At 40.5% G+C, this 21,042-nt stretch overlaps 1 protein-coding gene across 2 annotated transcripts in view; it reads right to left on the bottom strand.

Moving 5' to 3' along the window:
• Positions 1-21,042, bottom strand: part of LOC148419265 (receptor-type tyrosine-protein phosphatase gamma-like) — a 125,024-nt gene that overhangs the window by 17,071 nt on the left and 86,911 nt on the right. Inside the window, exons 8-15 of one of the 2 annotated variants that reach the window (XM_088422852.1) lie at positions 19,073-19,230; positions 17,572-17,764; positions 12,548-12,732; positions 8,848-8,956; positions 7,682-7,731; positions 6,368-7,103; positions 4,089-4,227; positions 402-470 (exon numbers count right to left, since the gene is read on the bottom strand). In XM_088422852.1, coding sequence (XP_088278978.1) covers positions 402-470; positions 4,089-4,227; positions 6,368-7,103; positions 7,682-7,731; positions 8,848-8,956; positions 12,548-12,732; positions 17,572-17,764; positions 19,073-19,230 — 1,639 coding nt within the window. The remainder of the gene's footprint in view (positions 1-401; positions 471-4,088; positions 4,228-6,367; positions 7,104-7,681; positions 7,732-8,847; positions 8,957-12,547; positions 12,733-17,571; positions 17,765-19,072; positions 19,231-21,042) is intronic. The other variant, XM_088422853.1, reaches the window with a different exon arrangement.

Consider the following 21,042-nt stretch of genomic DNA (forward strand, 5'->3'; position numbering starts at 1 on the left):
GGCGAACAAAAGTGCATGTGAAAACAGCCATGCCGCGTAAAAACTTATTTCATATTAAGAGTCTGCAAGCTCATCCATTTCGGTAACATACATCCAATTTTCCAAAGCGTCTCGTAAAAAATGATAAATGTGTTAATTATATTTGGAGTGCCACCAAATTAATCTCCGACAATGAATTGTGCGTGCATTCAAAATGTCCTGCACAATGGATAGAAATGAATGGATGGCGAGAGAGAATAACAATTAGAATTTATGGAAGCCCTTAAAAGACACAGTGGAGTGAGTCTTAGAAGTCCTCTTCAGCCAGCACCGAGTCACTCATAGTGACACAAAGTTTACCAATGACTTCACAAACAAAAGAGCCATTGCCAACTAAAAAGGTGCCCCAGGTGTGATCCTACCTGTACTTGCAGAGAAGGGTGCAGATGCTGGTCATTTTTTCAGATGGACAGACAACCAAAACAACAAAGCTGGATTGAAGGACAAAGGTATGGAAAGAGAGGGATGGAGCTGAGGAATGATGAGGGGAGGGAGGGGGAAAAAAACAGCGGGGGTGACGAGGGGGCCTTCCTAGCTTGCGTCACAGCCTCCAATTTCCAATCAATCTCCAAACGGGCGCAGATGCGTTGCGGCTAACTAAGCAGCGAGGTCCGCACATCCTCCGCACCTTGCCTCCCAACGGCTTGCTAACAGGGAATAGAAACTGAGATGAATGTGGCTTTTCTGACAGTTGGAAAAAAATAAAACGGGAGCCAGGCGTCGACGCGGACGCGCCGAGATGCCGGCGCCGTACGGGATTTGTTCCGGCCTCCAACATCTGTGAGCTTTCAACAAACAGCTCGAGCCTCAGAGGCGTCCAGATGTGTGTTGCAATTAAGCCCGTCGGAGTTCTGCTCGTGACCTTAACTTTGACAAGCGAGGAGGAGCAAACACATTAGACAAATAACTTCCACAGACGTCGGGCTGATTACATCTTTTTGTACTAACACCCATCATGTATATATAAGAGGAATTGCGCTATTACGTCGTTAACGAGCGCGGAATGCTAACGAGCGGCTCAAACGGAAAGAGCGCGAATGGTTTGATTTCATCTTTCATCATGGCCACTTCCCTTCAGGGAGCTGACATTGTCTGAACTGTGAGAGTTGTCATAACAACCGCTGGGATGGTCAGCCCGACCGCGGTCTGCAAGCCTGCCCTGCTCTCGCATCAAAGTCTTCAGCCGCTAAACTCTCCGACGGCTTTTCGCATCGTTAACAAGACATTTATAGGAAAGTCAATTTAGCTTTATCCTCTCATTTCAATTGACATTAGGTAAAGACAAACACAATGAATCCCCATTTGAATCTGCTAAATTAAGAATGTCTTACACAAACACAAGATTCGATTCCCGCAAAGTTTCTATGTCCGCCGTCTTCTTCGCATAACTTATTTTGCAATGCTGGTTCGATACTTCCATTAAATTGTGAAACTCTAAGCTCCAGCGGAAAGCACACATGGCTTTCTCTTGACAATTTTTGGCATTTCAGTTGTACTGCGCGTTATCTTTTTTTTCCAGCTATCTACCGCCGTGGTTCTTAACCTTTTTTTCAGTGACTCACTCCTTATCAGCCAAGCAGCTCCTAATGAGGGAAACACATTTTTTGTTGGGAGGGGGAATTAAAGCAACACTCCAAGGGTTTGTATCATGGAAAATAAACATGTTAGAGCTATTAACTGTGTTACAATGTTAATTTCTCAACCTAAACAGCTCAAGGTATTATTTTCTTTAATTGAAAATAAGAATTCCTTGCTTATTTGCGCTCTCAGCATCCGCCCCGCCCGAGGAGATAAAAATGGCTTGCCAGAGTTAATATGACGATAACCGGTCCTTGCACAGCCTCTACACCGCCCCTGCAAGATTAAATCAGGCTCAACCAAGGAGACATTCACTTTTTTTTTACTTTCGGTTTCATTCCAGGGTCGGTGGGTAGAGGTTTTTGCACCGGGTCAGTCACGTGAACGACGTCGTTTTGTTGATTACTTTTTTTACTTACATACTAGAGTCCAGATCGCCTGCAATCGGACTGAATTACTTTTCTGCTTCCAGTGGCTATGCGGGATAGCGATCAGGCAATCAATGTAAAAAAAATATCAAACTTCTACAGGGACAATCGGGTCATTGTGGGCCGTGGAATTGCAAAATATCACGCCCATTGGTATTTACTGTAAATTTCCGATGGGTAACAGCGTTATCGTTGTTATTTCAGCATCGATGGCTATTTACTAGTCGGTCAGGAAGAGAATCGGGCCAGCGTCATTTGGAAAGCCTTCGTCTTTGAGGTCACTCTGCAAAGGAAAGTCTGGTCAGTGTTAATCCTTGACTCTATGGACTGCCTCCCTTTTCTTTGTGAGCCTCCTCTGATTGAACTTTTCGTTTTTCTGGTTGCGGTTCCAGCTTCTTCCATGACAGCAGTAATTGCACAGACGTTTGTATCGATTTCCATCTTTGTAAAAAACGGGGAAAGGAGGACGTGATGTATGCCGTATAGCAGCCACCATGTATGTAACATTTTTGGGGGGGAATTAATTAATGGCACCCTTCTTGAAATGGTTTAGTGCCATTGAAAGCAATACAGTCCCCCTCACACCATAACAAAAGTCCCATTGTAAGGTGAAGAGCTATTCAAATATTTTATGAAGGTTGAAAAGTTCATGAGAGTTGCTTGAAAGCAGCGCTGTAATTAATATACTTTGAAACTCCATCCATACAATAGTCTCTACTCAACTAAAGAGATATAACAAAAATAAATAATCCACTTCATTAATAATAAATATTACTGCTGTCAAAAAAGATCAACAGCATGAAGTGTCCTATGGGATCATAGTACAGATTTGTGCTGAAAAAGAGCTCATTAACCTTTTAAATTTTCAAGTGACTGACAGGAGATGCTAAGCTGCATATTACAGCTACTACTTTGGTTGGCGGTTGTGGGGGCTCCTGGGTTTTTAGGGTAATGAAATTTAATAATCTTCCCAATATAAAATTCATCTTATGAACTAATATTTCCCTGAAATATTCCCAAAATGTAGTAATTATTTTTTAAAGACTTTTGCATGCATTGTTACTTTTTAAATGAGTTTGAAACCTACCCCCCGGACTGCCTTCATGCACCTCCATTTAAGAACCACTGGTCCACCACATGAGGATATTTGCATCTAAATATAGTGTGTTTCCAAGTTTTGTATTTTTTAATTAAAGAAGGCGGATCCACTTGAGATCCCAAGTTCTATTATACATACCCAAATAGTGCACATATAAATAAATAAACCAGTGACCTGGACACCGCATTAAAAAAAAAAAAGTCCTCAGTTGACAAGTGTATTCGAATCTGCAGAGAACTTTCTCCTCTACATATTCATTACAAGTCTTTAATTGGGCAAAAGTCATTTTGATGACCAGATTAATCAATAGAATAATTATGAGAATACCTAATTAAAAAAACTACAGATAAAATAATAATGCAGAATCTTTAGGGGAATAAATAAATATGCATGAGAGCAGCTGAGGAAATAGCCAGTAGTGCTATTTGTAACTCATTAACTATCCCACATGTGCCAGTGGCTTGGCCTGTGTAATTACTGGATCTTCACTTGCGTGGCTGGAAATTAGCCGAGCAGATGAAAACACAGCTGGGGCCGCTGTTGGTACGGCGGGGCCTAAGGGGCTCCTGCCTGGAGCCCGGCACGGTGACGGCCTTCAATTGTGCAGCGAGGGGGCGCACAAAGAAATCATTGAATAAATTAAAGAAGTGATAGAAAGCCTGTTTGAAAAAAAAAAAAAAAAAGAATGTTCATGTGTTGGTCCGGGAAAAAAAAAAAAAAGAGAAAAAAACCCCTACAACGACAAATACAAGGTGTGTGGTGCTCAGGGTGACAGGGAGTGATCATAACCCCCAAATGCTGAGCGCAAATAAATATCTGACACCCAAAAGCCCAAAAGGGAGGAAAGGCTGTTATTCCTGCAGCAGGTGATGCTGTTCACGCCCGCACCTGATGCAAGCACCATCTTTGTTCCAACCTGTCATTGGCGTGTATACAAGTCTCACCTCCAGTAGACCATTACGATGAGCAGCATGATGAGGCAGAGCAGGGTCAGAGCTGACACGACCACCAACGGGACAATCCACACCATCCTGCCCATGCCGGGGTGAGGCGTTCGGGTCACGTTGGACAAGGTGGTCCTTTCTACAACGAGGCACAAATACACTTTCAGTACCTACAACTTAAGTATGCTATATAAAGCAATAGCAGTACCATATTATTATGACAATAATGACAAAACTCAAATGGCAAAATAACAGGTCGAGAATCTTATGTTTATATTTGTGGGTTCGCTTTGACGTGCATTGAAATAACCATTTTATGGCTGTAATGTTACAAATTAAATCTTAAAATTGCTGATTTCGCAACACACTATTTGCTTATATTTGGACTTTTTTCACAGGCATATTGTAAGCATATCTTTTTACTTGAACTTTTATAGATTTAAGTAAGGCGATCGGGAACACAATCTCATTTGCAGTGCCAACCTGGTAGCAGACAGCAGAGTAAAACATATTGGGATTAATGAGCTGAAGTTTGTTGAAGTGTTACAGTTTGGGGCAGACGTTTGGGGAAAAAAAATATCCAAAGTAGTGCAGAGAGCAAAGATAGGGTGTGTTTTTTCCAATAAAAACATCTCAAAATGAATATTGTCAGCTTTGAAAAATAATGGCGTGAGTAAGTTGTATTTTGACTATATTTTTTGAAACCAGTGTTGCCAAGAGATTATGAAATGAGATTAATTACTTACAATCTGTATTTAATCTCATCAAAATTTTCTGATAACAACGCAAGATATATATTTTTTTAATTTAGATACATTATGGTATCGTGGCAAAACAATAGACTGATACCAAACAACAAAACAGTGCCTTTAGTCACTTATTTTTTTCAACAGATGCAGTTGTAACCATTTACCATCTAACGCTTTTAAAACTTGTCCTAAGTGCAGGCTGCAACCTTCAGTTTCCACCATCAAGAGGAATGATGCTGTTTTCTTTTGTCAATGGCCAAATAATTAGAAGTTAACATACAACTACGTCTGTAGCAGACTTGGCCAAACACAGGGGAGGGGTTCTTGAGTTTTTCCAGAATTTATTATTTACCATTTTCACATCTTCTTTCTGCCCTTCCACCCACAAGAGCCTACACAATTACACAAAATCAGTCTGCTCTTCACGATGTGATTGACCTTTGCTTTCCAAACCCCAACAACTCGAGAACAAGAAGACCAATGAATAAAAAAAAAAAAGGATCTAGTCAGTATACAGAAAGCATAAATTTAGAGATAAAAACAGAAGGCACTGAAAATGACAAATAATGATTACACTCCTATGATTTGCATTCTATTCTATTCTTTCTTTATATATTCTTTAATTCATTTCTTGGTCATATTAATAACATTCGCCAATCGGTGCAAACATGCCTGTGCACAATGACAGTATTCTATTCTATTCTATTAATGTGATTAAAAATAATGCTTTAACTATGAATATAATGAATTCATCACAAATAATCTGTTAACCTTCCATTCCTACTTAAAACATCTAAGGATGCTATCCGTCTCTTACAGATCTATCATCAACAGATCATTGCCTGAAAAAAAGAAGATGAATAAATAACATTAAGAATGTGATTCATATTTTCATGTGTTCAATTATATTTGAAAGCAATTATTTTGAAGGCTGATGAGATAAAAGTATCTTTCATTAAATCGTTTTCAATACACAATAACCTACAAATGTTTTTTTCCCTTTTCATATTAGGAATTTATTCTCATACTGTGAGGGTTGAATTCCATTACTATATAATATTTTGCTTTCAAGGCATTCAGTACCGGCTTCTTAAAAATCTTTTGCCTAATCTTTGAAAACAATTAAACTATATAAATAATTTAAATATATAAAAAATCCGTCTTTGAGATTGAACCAATTTTTGACATATTTCCCTATGGAGTATGGCAAATTTTTGCAGTGGTAAAATTCCTTTAGCATCGCACCAATGCGTATATTGGTAAAGTTAGGCATGCTACCTACAACGCCGTAGGATAAAAATGAAAGGAAAAGATCTTAATGAGCTTTCCCGTGAAGCAAACCCTTTAAAAACAGCCCTAAAAAGAAAACCTTGAGGCAGAACAACAAGAGCAGGCATCTCCCCTCTGGCTTCCGCGTTGTTGGGAAACAAAAGCCTACAGTAGTGCTTTTGACTTGAATCAAGATTTGTTAGGCCCAAAAAGTTTGTGGGGCCACCGAGCATGTTCACACTTTTGAAGGGAAAATCTCACCGGTATGGATGGAGAAAGGCCATAGACTCTTGCCGTCACCGCTGATCTTTGGTGAGAGCGTGGAGCTCTGTGGAATCTGCATCTCGGCGCTGTTGTTGCGTGGCTCCTGAGTGGTGACTGCACCGACGTCGGTGAGGTTTCCCTGTGAGGGGGTCGGGTGGCTGTCCGCTGTGCTAGCGGGCGCTGCGCTGCCTTGGACTGTGGCTTTCTCTTTGGCTGTGGACGCGGGTGTGGGGGGGACGGATTCTTTGGCTGCTGTGCTGTTGGCTCGCGTTTCCTCATAGGTGGGAGGCATCTTGTTCTTTTTCTTCTTCTCCGCACCCTTATCTTCCTGATCCCCCTCTCCGTCCCCCTCGTCGTCTTCCTCTTCCTCTCCCTCGGGGGTGGCCGGGTTCTCCTCGGCAGGAGTATCGGGATCGGCGGTCTGCGGCACCACCTGTTCCGTATTCGGCTTTGCGGGGGGAGTGGATGAGTGAGGGGGACTCTGCGTGGCTTGAGGTACCCGCGTTGGCCAAACGGAACTGGGCAAAGAAGAGATGACCCCCCCACTGACGCCCAAGCCTGCCAGGAAGGTGCTCGTAACCACCGACGCTACTGTGGCCTGGCTGCCACTAGAGGAGGGGCCCAGGCCTGTTGCCATGGAGACAATGGAGAAGTGGATGCCAGAGGATGTCCACGTGGAGGAACCAGAGCTTATAGGAGCCATGTCAGCTGATGACACCGGAGATACTGTAGGCTGAAAGAGACAAAATATACAAGGTTACCTAAGGCAGTGCTTCTCGACCTTTTTTCATTTCCCGGTGAAATATATTTTTCAGCCATTTATCAGTCGACCAGTGCAACCCATTTATGAATGAAAAAATAAGACTTAAAAAAAGTGCTGTGCCACTCATATCCATTAAACTTTGGAATTATATTTGTAGTGCTATCTTTAGGCGTATTTTATTCAGCAACTCCAGAAAATAGATAGAGTATCTGTTTTTTCATATATCTGTTTTATTCCTCACTTTTCAGATAATTACGTCACCAAAGACAATATGCATCTGAATAAATCCTAACAAAATAAAGGCGAGAGAAATTTTTGCAAAGTAGTCACAGCATCAAATAGGCAATTAAGTTGCTTCATGGTCCATTTAATTTGCTATTAATTTGAAAAACAACATACTCTTCCCGATAAAATTTTCAGATACCCGCAGAAACATGTAAAATCTCCCATACACCCTGATGTAAGGGTACTTGTCTCCCCATTTGAGAACCACTGATTGAAAGGATTTAAACATAAATGTCACATGTAGGACCAGCTAGTCAACTTACCATACCGGTCTTCACGATACGAGAACCTTCAAATATCCTTGTGGTATTGGCTGGAATACAAAAAATGAGAAAAAAATGTCATGTTTACGTATATTGCAACGACAGTACCACATTTCCGACAATAAGGCGCACTTAAATCATTATCAGGTGCTTCTTATGTATGGATGTCAAATTTAAGATGAATAAATTGATATAGGATACAGTTTCAATCATTTGCTGCACTGGTTTAGAGGAAACTAATGCATCTAACCATCCAGTGGAATATAGATGGAATTTTCCCCAGCTGTGCCTTTTAGTCAGAAAAATATGAGATAAAAATGGTATTAATAAGATACATCTTATCATAACAATAAATAATGCACAGTTCACAGTTAATACTGCAAATAGAGAAGTTGCTGCTGTTGTCTAATTTGTGAAGCACTCTGACTCTTTCACTTTTGAAGCCCTTTGAGTCTCTTGTGATTAAGGGCTGTATAAATATATTTGAGAAAAATGTAATAGAGCAGGATGTTTAAACTTAAATCTGTCCATCAATTAATCATAATGAAAAAAAGATTAATCAATTATTCAAATAATTGTGAGTGAGTAGCTCTAGCATTGAAGATATGCAGCTAATGCACGCGATCGCTGGTGGAATCAGGGACGTTTGATATTGGAATCTGCAAAATTAAACAACCCTAGTTTAAAATGTAAATATACTGTACGATAAAGGATACTGCACAATAAACTAGGATTCCAAATGTATTCAGTAACATTTTAAATAATTCTTAAAAAAACATTTAGTAGCAATGGGCTAGTTCCGATGTCAGGTATTTATTATCAGGCCTTATTTCAAGGTTACGGTTTCGCAATGACAGCCCATGCTAGGATCGGCCACACTCTTGGAGGAGTTTTTCCATCAAGAGCAGAAATTATAAAATGATCGAAAAATACCATTGAATTAAATGAAATCCTGAGAGATATGATATACTGGAATATGCAGTTTGTTTTCTCTAAAATTCAGATTTTTTATTGCTAGAAATTCTTGTATATGTATATGTCCACGGTATCTGTATCTAAAGTGTTGAGTACATCCTTATTATTTAGCTATCGACGTATTTGCTTTAAAAAACAGAATGCAAACAGGTGAATTTGTGAACTATGACTACGCAGGGGCAGTACCGTACCTCTGAAGAGTAGCGTTAGGCTAAAGTCGCTGCGCAGGTCACGCTGACAGACCGCCTGCACTCGGAACAGGTACAGGACATCTGGGGACACATTAGTGATAACCGCTTTCTGCAAGGAGACACACAAGAAACGCACATTTAGGGCTAACGATCATATTGGCAATCCAATTGTGCATCAATACGTTTCTTGTCTCATATAGTGAATTTGCTCAATTAGTTTGACTTGCGTATACAACTCGGGAGCTGGAGAAACTTTCAAAAGGCAGCTGCCTGTATTTCTCCAAGACAATTCAGATGAAAGGTGTACAGATATAGAAACTGAGACTCGAAATGGATATTAAGAGCGTGTAATAAGAAGGACTGACAGCCGAGAGGGAACTTGAGAGACCGCTCTCAGTAAAGTGACAGCATTAATGTATCAGTGGCGTGTGACGCCGCTGACAGCCGAATTAAGTGTCAGCGCTATAAATGTACAATCACATGAAATTAATTAAAGCGAATAAAGGCTAAGAGACAATCCACAGAAATCCCGTTTAAAAAAAAAAAACAGACAACATTGAGGTTGTTTCGAAGGCAAAGCTCCAGAGAAAGTTCAATACAAGTTTTAAAAAATAATAAAGTCTTCATATCAAGAAAGTGTGCTCCTCAAAATGAGGACAGCTACAGTTTATCTAAGTATTCATCACAATCTGTTCTGTATTCTCTCTCTTCCAAGTTCTGGGAAACTTCTGTCCCATGTGTTTTCTCAACATGAAAAAATAAGTTTAATTATATACATTTCAGGAAAGTTCTGATAAGAAAGATGAATTGTTTTAAACACAACACAGACTAAAAACTAATAGAAATGAAATCTTTCCCGCACCCTGTGAAAGTACAAGCTGTGTGTTTTTGCACTTCTTGTTTACACTCCATCTGCACTTTGCAGCGGGGAACAGGGGTGGGGCAAATCACAGCAGACAAGCGGGCAAATAAAAAAAACAAAAAAAAAGCAGTAGTGCACAGTGCGAACAAGCTGGGGGGGTCAGCCGGCTTTAAAGCGAGACGCAGCTGGCTGTCGGATTCCCGCAAAACAGAAGACGGCACGAGCCCAGAGCGGAATATTTAGTGTGGGGAAGAACATGCCTGTAGGTATAAGCCCTGCAGGATAGATTGCAGTGGAGACGTCGAATGTTGGAAAGACCAAAGAATGATCTGAAGTTAAGAGTGAACATGACTGGGGCCAAAAGCTGTACTGGGGGCTTGGAAATTAGACTTCAACCAGAGACATTGTGCTTGAACAAGACGGCTGGAAAACGAGTGGCTGGATTTGACAAATTTGAAGTTTTTTTTTTTTACTTTTCACATTTTCATCCTGTGTATTTTTTCTTTCATGATATTCAAGTATTTTTTCTCCCATCTATAATGTTTCTTTCATCAGTTGGCACAGATAACTTACATCAATCTTCGTTCTTTTTATTTAGGTCATCTTGTTCCTTTTTTCCGAAATGGCAATTTTCTCTTTATATAAAAAAGGAGGCTGTGATGAATTCTTTCACCTTTTTCCAACAATACGGTGACCTAAAACCTGAACAACGTGGTTGTATAAGCCAGCTGAATTGTTTATAAGTGGGGCTGTGTTTAAAAGTAACTTAGTTACATTCAAATTCATCTTAAATGGGAGGCACCACACAACCTGAGATTGAGCGCCTCTAATTAACACAAAATAAAGTTTAGCTCTTCTGGCAGGAATGTCCTTTTTTTTTTCCTTTTGTCATATGTTTTTGATGACAAAAAGTACTGTATTTCTCTGTATTTCTTTCTATATTTTTTTCCTCTTTAGGAAACCCCAGATGAGGGGGGTCGACATATAACCGCATAACTCAAAAGAAACCAATTTTCTCCACATCTGTGTTTGAATAACATTAATTTGAATGTGAAATAAGTAATATTATGTCATTTACAAGGCGTAAAATGATTATATATACCTCTAATTTGATATAGTTTGCATCGGTTTTAGAGAGTTTGCACAGAACATTGCTAAGAGCGCTTTCATCAAGCGTTGCCCAATTGCTTCTTTGGTGTCAGCAAGAAGGCTGTATGAATATTTTTGACGCATTATGAAGCGGAAAATATGGCTTGACTTGTCTTCTTCAGCCCTTAGACGAGTGCTTGAACAAGCCGGCATGGATGGTGGCAGGTGAGGGGAGAAACAGCATGCTTTTATCTCACAGCTGTTGTCACTTGGGTAAAGAATGTCCCAAGTAAAACGATCAGCAAATCATCTCAGAAGACCTTCATTTCAAACAAATGGATGAGTCCAAAGATGACTACTCATGGAAGAGTAATGAGGATGTTTGAACAACGAGGAAATAGGAGAGGATGTTCGGGTGACTGTAAAAGGGAGGAGCTATTTGGCATGCCAGATAATGATGATGACTTTAAGGGTTTTTCGACAAACAAAAAAATAAAGCATTTGAAACTTCAAATCATTTATTCGTTGCAACATTAGTTTCAGCATTTGCGTCTCCTTACTCCTTATCTCCCACTTGTCTCCATTCCGCCCCACACAGCCCCTCCATAACCGCAACAGCATGCTATTCGATATAGGATAAATAAATGCGTCTAAAAGTATCGGAATTTATTTCTGCATTTTCTTAACACACAATGTGTTATAATTGGACAGCCATCATCTATGTAATAACTAAAGTAAGGGGAAGACTTACAATCGCGTTTTTGTAAAATTCTAACACAATGAAGTAAAAATGGGGGGGGGTCGACTTGTAATTTGAGAAATACGGTAACTACAGTGAAACATGGTAGAGTAAGTTATGAACATGATCCATCCCATTTCATTGAACATCGGTAGGGTGATCTGTGCACAAGAAATGCTCTCACAAACTGACAGATTTGGAGCATTTTGCAGAGAAGAGCTGGGAAATATCATCGCACCAATATGTGCCAAGAACAAAGGTACACCAGAATATAAGTTTGAGGGTGAGCAAAAAAAAAAAAAAAAAATATATATATATATATATATATATATATATATATATATAAAATATATATATATATATATATATAGAACATTTGTGCTTTTACATGTCTTTGAAATCGGAAAAGCCCCTGTATGTGTCCCGGTGTATAATTAATAAGTTTCTATAGATTACTGCACCCCTTCACCTTATGACCATTAAATTTGAGATGAACTAGAACATTGTGATGCCGGCCTGCTCACCAAGGCAATCCCAGAGACAATTTCTACCATCTTGTAGAAAGTCATTCCAGAAGAGTAATGTAGAGGTTGACTTAGGGAAAATTCTATGTTATCTTCCATTTTGTTTAGCTTCATTGGCCAGGTACTTGTCCCCGAACTAGTCTAAATGTTAAGCACGACTGATGGAAATGTAATAGATCATACTAAAAGAGAGAGACCCCGGGTGGACACAGACATGCATTATGGATAAATCTGTCAGTGAATGTGACAGGCCTGTGCATCTGCTCTCCCAAATTTGAGTGACAGGGTGGGAGGCGAGGGAGGCGGGTAGGTGGTGGTCTGGGCTTTGATATCAACCACTGGCTCCATGCAGACTTTTTCATAACCTGTCACCTCTTACATTTACACTGACTCATCCTGTTAGTAACATCCATGTTGCAAAAATCCATTGAGGTGGTTTATTCTCTTGTGGAGATGTCAGTTGTATGTTATCTAAGGTTCCCTCACCATGCTTTGATCTCCTGTCTTGGTGAAGGTCTCTTCATCAGCCACATCGCGCTTCACCCAGCTGTAGGACACCATGTAGCTGGTGATGGGCGGGTGGTACACGGTGAGCGGGCGTTCCCAGCTCACCATCAGAGCCGTCTGGTTCAGTGGTTGGATTTTCATACTCACTGGGGCACTGCTGCACACTGCATGAGAAAGAAGGCTTTCAGTATCTCGATGCAGAGAGAAGATAAAAGGCTAGACCGTAATTATTAACCCTTGGTATCGAAACAACAGTGCCTGAGTTCTAAAAGCTCCAACAATACAAGAGTTCTATTGTTACCATGAAAAAAAATCTCTACATGATTCAGGGGTGGTGGGGGGGAGGGGGGTGATGCAAAGCCACCTCAAGGTGGCAGTATAGGCTGCACCGTAGATGCTAAGAGAGAGAGGGAGAGAGGGGGCGAGAGAGAGGGAGAGTGCTGACTGCCACTTTGACAATCTGGACATTCTCCCCAAGCACAATGGTGCCACAGCAATCAGAGAACAACATTAGCTAATCATGTGCACACAGGATCTGTGACAAATTGAGATTGTTACATTCATTTACACAGTCGGGGAACAGTGTAAAAAAAAAAAAAAAAAAAGTAACGCGGGAGGGGGGCATAATTATATACCGGTATGTATGCATGCACACCTACACACACTCAAACATAAACATAGAGTACATAAACATGGACATAAACATGTATACATATACTATCTATCTATCTATCTATCTATCTATCTATCTATCTATCTATCTATCTATCTATCTATCTATCTATCTATCTATCTATCTATCTATCTATCTATCTATCTATCTATCTATCTATCTATCTATCTATCTATCTATTTAATCTAATCTAATGTAACCTAATCTAATCTTGCTAATTAGTTAGATAGCTGTCTTTCAAGCAATCTAGATAGCTAGCTAGCTCTTTCTTTGTCTATGATTAATAGTCAAAGAGTGACTGGGGAAAAACAGATAAATTCTGGCAGTGTTGATGAAGTGTGACAAGTGTGTGAATTGTATTTGAACCTGTCGGATGTTGGGTGTCAGAATCTTAATGTATGATGAAAGACGAATACCTCAAAATGTTTTGCTTTCTGGGGCGACATTCATTACTTATGCTGTAAGACACCTCTATTTTGATTGTGATTTGTTTGAGAATACGGAAAAACAATTTTACATTAGTTTAGAATTGTCATTGATTTAATATAGTTATTAACATTTTGCAAAGTTCCCAATGAAGTTTCACCTCAAATAGGCAAATTTAAAAGCTTTCTTAGCTTTAAAGATTTAAGAATTATTTGAGTGAACGCTTACATTTGTTGATCTCTTTTTGATTCATTGATAAATCAGATAAAACACATTTAAATTCCCATTATTTTATAAACACATAACATAAAAAAACAATCAAAATAATTATTGATCCAGTTACAGTATTATGCCAGAAACGAGGCAAAGACAAGTAAAAGCAAATATTTTTTAATTCAATACAAAAAAGTCCGCTTTCATAAAGAGGATTGTAGAGCAATTGACATTTGAGCATTTGGACAGTTTTCAATCAAAAAGGCATCTGAATTATTTGTGGATAATCTAATGATTTTTGATTCATTTGATAACCGAGCAGGAATCGATTAAACATACAGTAGCGCTTCTAGTATCTAGCCGCCGTGTTCGCTGCCACTCGGCATTGTCAACCAATCGCTATTGTGTTCCTATGAACACACGGAAGACAGAGCCTTGACAACCGCTTGATGACAAACCATCTGCATTGTTGGCTCTCAATATGCTTTCTTTTATTGCTGCCAAAACAAAAAGCAAATGGGAGCGTGCTAACCAGAAAGTGAGTCAGCCGGAGCATGTGGAGGGCGGAAGGTGCGGCCAGTGCATTTTGTAGAGAATGAAAGGACATTGGGCCACAATCATTCTGCACACTGACCTAATGCCACAAAAGCAATTTCACAACTTCATTTGTATGCCTCGATTTTAGCCGTGCCACGTATTAACGATGGCGGCTGATTGGCCTCGTTAGAGAACTCCAACTTCATCACGACCGTTCCCAATCAATTTTCTCCGACAACACCGCTTTACAGTCTTTCTCATTAATCTTCATCGGCCCTGCGCGCAAGGCGGCTTATTATTTTCAGTTCTACGTAAAAAAAAAATAGTTTCCAAACGCTGGATGTACATACGGAGTCCACGAAAGGGAGGCGACGGTACAGAAAATATATAATGTGTGATAAACAACACTGCCTCAGGGAGTGCATGCTCACAAAATAACAGAAAGCCCCCCCCCCCCCCGAAGGCTCCGAGGCGAGGGCCAATCAGAAGAAAGTGGGCTTTGGGGATGAAAGCCTTACAGAGAGACGCAAGCCAAAAGGGTGAACAGAGGGGCAACTGGTAGAACTGAAATGATTTTAAAGTGACATTGGACTCCCTGAATGTAAATCCAGGGCTGGAAATGAGTACAATCGTTTTAGGAAGGTACTGCGCAGTGAATTCTTACAAAAGAAATATGGGCAAAAACAAGGCACACTTCTGAGGAGGATAGACAACAAAGCCATCAAGCCCTACAGCGCCGTCCTTGATATTATTACCGCCCGTGATATATATAGTACGGATGCATGAGTTCTCACTATGAGACAATATCACACACAGCCGTTATTGATTTGATGTAATCATATTTTGCACTGTCGATAGTTTTTACTTTAACAAAGAAGTGATATACGCTATTGATCGATTTCTCTCCCGATTTTACCTCCTGAAGATTTTTCATATGAATGATAAGGTTAAACAGAAATTCACTAACGGCGCATGAAGTACTAAAGTAAAAAGTTAGATATATGGACATATCTCTCACAAAACTAAGGATTAAAATAAAAAGAGCTGCTTATCCCCGCAGGAGTCGCAGGCTTGCTGGCGCCTATCTCGGCTGCCTTGGGTAATCCGAAGGATATACAGTATAAAGGACAACTAGAATCAAATCCCCTTTGCAACACTTCCAAATGTCAAGCTATATTATTTTGACACGTTCCTTTTGCATGCACGAAAGCACACAGCAGTCATAGTGACACATTAATTCAGGGTACACACACGTGTAATTAATGACATTAAATATGGCCTTGTTGTTCCATTTAGGTGGGCCAGGGCTGTAATTGTGCATGGGAGGTAGACTGAAATGGCAGTGACACATTGAATAGATGAGAGCCCTGCTGAATTTGATCAATTACGCCTGTGTTTACCTTGCTATTATACTGCATGTCAAAAACGTGTGTTGAAAAATGGCCTATTAGGATAACCTTTGAGCGTACATTTGCAATAATTTTAGATGATTAGTGTTGTGATCGGAGCATCCGATTTGTCGTTTCGTTGAGCTTTAAGAATCTTGGTGATTGGCTTATCTTTTTCTGGGCAACATGACAAACGACAATCCCGCGTGCATTTATGTGTACGGAAAAGTCTTTTTTTTTATCGTAATCGATTCAAGGAAAAATTTGGCTGATTGCGTAGAAGTGAATGCTAGTTACGTAATACTGTAACTATTTTAGATGCAAGCAGTAGAGGCACTGTGTCAACTAGCTTAAACTACACCTGCTATATTACAGCAAAGTGTTTGCACGACTGCTGCCGCTGACCACTAGACCCCGCCCCCCCAAAAAAATATGCATGAATCCAATGCACAGATGTGTAAACAGTATTTTCTGTATTCGTTGTTGCATTCAAATACAGTTATAGTGTATTTATAGTGCAGTGTAAACTAACAATCAACCAATTATAGATGGAAAAAATAAGATGTTTAAGTTATATTGATGGGCAGTTTATCAAATTGGTTCTCAAACTGGGGTGCAAGAATCCCTGGCGTATGTGAAGAGACTTCAGAAAGTATGTGTCACGTTCCCTGCTCACTGTGCTTTGCCTTTCAGGCAGGGTTCTCCTTCCGCCACGAGGGGGCGGAGTCACCGGTCGTACACCTGACGGCAATTTGTCATCAAGGGCTTTTTCAGAGCGGTCGCAGCAAGAGCACAATGCCGGGTGAGTACTTCCCCACTCTTTGATTGCTTTCGAGTGAATTTTGGTTTGTACTTTGTCTTTTTATCTTTTCTCCACGTTTGACCATTTTTGTTGGTACTTTGTTTTCTAGTCGTTTTTCTGCTGACTTGTTGCCTTGCGCTTATTGGACTGTAGACTCTAGACATGTTTGTTCTCACTTTGTGGTTTTGATCGTGCTTTCCATTTTTGGATTTTTTGTTCCATGCTTGGCGTGCGCCTTTTGTTTAATAAACCTTTTGCTACTGAACTCTAGTCGAGTGTCTGGTTGGGGTCCTTATTCTGCTCGTATCCAGCGGTTATTCTTGACAGTGTGACATTTTTAACAGGGTTTCTGCATGTATCAGACAATCTAATTTAATGATTTTGAAAGTTGTGACAGGAACAGTAGATTTTTCTTTTCAAATTAAGAACAAATCATTTGGAATGTGAATCAACGTTGCTAAATTATGTTGCAGTGAATGCTTTGCAAAATGATGTTAAGTTTTATATAGATTCACATTGCCATCGAGAATAAGGTCCTTCCCCAATTGGTGGCACTCAAGTATATTGGGGTTTTGTGTAGGATTTAACGGAAGATCGACAAGCGCATCGGTGCAGCGTCTGCTGTAATGCAGACTACAGTTTGCACTGTACCTGTCTGTCAAAGAGAAAAAAAAAAACGTTTCGTTTTAATGATGTTTAAAGCTTGTGAGAAAGATAATACTTGGGATAAATCTCGTCATCTTCATTTCATTGCGTTTTTGTCAACTAAAATGAACTCAACTTTTCACCTATTGCAGATCGATCAGCAAAAGAAATGAGAGAGAAAGTAAATGAACAGAGACTGAATTTCCCCACAACGGATCAAACAGACAACACGGGCAGCTTGAGTTCAAAGTGAAATAAATAACATCTAATGGCATTTATATTTACAGCTGATGGTGATGTACAGTGTATCGTAGCTCACCTCTCGACGCCTCAGTGCCGTGGCTGCCTCCGTGAATGTCAGTCAAGTCTTTTTGCCAAGCATCCCTCACTGCCGACTTGAACACTTTCCTGTTATCAAGGTCCTGCAGGGGACGGAAGTTGTTCCTCAAATACTCCACAGACTTGACGTGGTCCTGTTGCTCGGTCGTAAATATGGAATAGAAGGCATCCAGCTGCACGGGGGAAAAGAATACCAGTATTTTTCTCCTGTTTGCCTGAGGAGCAAATGTGACTGAGGTTGCTCATCATTGACTGTTGACTATTCAGGGTGGCGCAGACACATTACTAGCCAGAAACCTTCCTAACCCTCAGGATCAGCGGGCACGCACCTTCATAATTACCATGACCACCTATGAAGCTCTAATTTCTCAATAGGGTAAATTTGCAGCCATTGATTGGCATGACTGATATGTTAGCATAAGCAATAATGTCTACAGGGCATAGATAGCGTGGAATCAATGTGCCCGATGCCTGCTTGCAGAGGTGAATTAAAGGTTCATAAAAGACTGCCACCAACATTGTAGCTGTGGTCAATACTGCTGCTGGAAAGCAAAATTCCACTGAGCCCCACACATTTCTACAGCACAGAGGACTCTAGAGGATATTAGGCTGGCTAACACAGGAATTATGGCAAAATGCCCGTGCAGGGGATCAGTAAAACGTGCAAGACATGATTTGGAATGCATTACCTTGCAAAATAAAAACAAGGCAAAAGCAGCCTGAGGTGGGTTAAGAAAGAAAAATACTTTATGGACATTCACAGCATGACATCCAATAATACCGTGTTAAATATACTTTTAATAATACATTGATACCTTGACTTACACCTGACACGAAATACAAGCCGTTGCTCAGACGATTATTTTTACAGTTATTTTTTTTGGGGGGGGGGGTCTTGAGCTGCTACTAAAAATCTGATCGTAGTAATTGAAAGCCATTAATCAACGTTAATGACCTTTGTTTTCCAACCCTTAACAACGCAAGCGCAGGAAGTCCGATGCATACAAACGCCATAAAGAAAACATAGTTAGACATGAAAATGCAATTTGAAAATAAAAAAATAACTACCGCTATACGTAATTGATCACAGTTAGTTATTTCGACAGCCCTAATAACGTGTACACGTTACAGAAGCCCAGTGTGGCAAATGGTAGTCTCTTAAAAGAAGGTCATGAACTGAACGTTCACCATATAATGACACTCCCCAGAATGATAAGGCGCAGCACTGTTCGACTTAACGGTTATTTCTCAGCAGGAGCACAATTCCGAATTGTGACTAAAATCGTCCCCCAAGGATTGCGACAGTAAAAGCATTGGTTTCCTATGCAAAAGACTTGCGGGAGAGACAGACAAAGAGGCGGAAAGATGAGAGGAAGTGCCGCATGCGCCTTCGACGGCATCCACTGGCAGTGTGCAAATGGGATCCGACCGCGCGTGGAGAATAATCTGTCTGGGCATGTGAGCGTGTGCGCTAAACGAACCTGCGAGTGGGACAGATATACGGGCCTGGAGAAGATGATCCACTCCACCACCTTGCTGCAGGGCGGCATGGTCAGAGAGCCGGTGTATCGGTAATAGCTATCCACCGACGATGGCAGCAGGTCCCTCAGGATGAACGACCTGAGGTTGGTCTCCTTTTCTGGGTGCGACACAAGGAGAGCACAGAGTTGTTTACCAGCCCAAACAGCTTATCTTTAATAGCATGCACGTCTGGAGTTAAATGTATGCCTATTTTCATCTGATTTCATCTCGCTCGCCCTCATTTGAAAGCAGCTCCATCACCAGAGAGCCGTGCGTTCAGATGGCAGAGGGAGATGAGCAGAGGGAGCTCAGTCAGGTAAAATTGTACGCTCTGGCACTGATCTGAGGCTGGGTGCTAGCCTGTTCTGCACCACGGAACAACTGTGGACACGGGGATTAGGAGAGATACCGGCGATTTCTAGATGGACTCTATCTGATCAGGACCAGGCTAGGCAAACCAAACAAACAAGAATCGCTTTGTGACACACGGGGAGATCCCTTTATCTCGTGCAAATACCATGTGTGCAGATATGCCAGTGGGTTTGTCCTACCCTCTGAAATCATACAAGGAGCGTGTTTATGTCACATCTATTTGCTCGTGACCTTATCATAAAAGCGGTTTGGGGTCTGGTGGACTGCATTTGATAGGAAGCGTGGTCAAATTTTCACTGCACCCCCCACCACCACCACCACTGTGTTCAGGCAGCGTACGTGCCCTATCGTTCATGGGCCTCTCCGATGCTGATAGATGGATGACTGTGGGATAATGAGCGAGTGGAACGTTGCCTTAGCAGGGGAGGAGGCACGGAGTGCTTAGTAGCCAGCAGGAAGTGAGGCTAAAAACGCCACACCCACACTTTGACAGCTAGAGGACAAACAGTATGGAGTGAAACAGGAACATCTGTTGTTGAGCTGCATAATCTGGCAAAAATTATATCGTACGATCATAACTACAGTTATGTACACTAAGTGTCTCTGTGAAGCTCGAGCTACTGTACATACTGATAGGAAAATCTTTTATTCACAAGCAATTAACCTTAAAAGGGAAGGTTGCAATGAAAAAAAATCCCCTTGTCGTATTCATCAAAATGAATCAGGGAGTAACTCATTAGTAACATTATCTGCTAAAAGAAAAAGAAAAATCTCAATAAATCACCCTTTCATGGCTTTATCTTGTGTACCTAATTTGTGCTGCTACCTTGGCTTTCAGGAGTTTGGCATGAAAAGATACTCTACTTATTTGGAAATTTTTTTGTCATTAATTTGATCATATATATTTTTCATGTACATGTAAAACCTTTGAAGACATTTTTTCAACTTGCTATCAATTGCAAATGACATCCCATGTGCTTAAGCCATAGGAACCGACCACACCCACCATGTGACTACCAGTACGTTCTGCCTTGACTATTACTAGTACAGTACTTTGATTAAACATGAAAAAGAAATATATTTTACATAGATATGTTACATTCCCACCATCAATTGTTTTTTTTTTTCTGCATTTGTAGTGCGCCAGTCATCTTAGCCATAAACGATGGAGCAACTTCACAATTGATGTATCTTTGCAATCAGGTTTAAAAAGAACAATAGCTAAGAAAAAAAGAAAAAGAAAAAAAAATGCAACTGTGAAAGGAAAATCATAGTCATAGCCAAAGTGAACTGGGAGCAACTTCTATCTCCCGTGATTACTTAGATGGAGTTTTAAGTGCCGAAATTTCATCGGAACAAAACGGACCCATTTCTGATTCTGAAGACAACTCGCTGAAGCTTTTATAAAAGTTATTTATCCCGTGTGTGTGCATTTGGTATGAGTGTGTTCATTCTCGACTTGAGGTGTATTAAGTAGTAAACAACTGCGCCCGAAGTCCCCCCCTGCAAGATTACATTTCCAACAGACTCGATGACTCTAGCAATAATTACTTCACAC

Source organism: Hippichthys cyanospilos, chromosome 9 (assembly GCF_059441005.1).
Source record: "Hippichthys cyanospilos isolate Australia breed blue-spotted pipefish chromosome 9, RoL_Hcya_1.0, whole genome shotgun sequence".
In the NCBI taxonomy this organism is placed as follows: domain Eukaryota; kingdom Metazoa; phylum Chordata; class Actinopteri; order Syngnathiformes; family Syngnathidae; genus Hippichthys; species Hippichthys cyanospilos.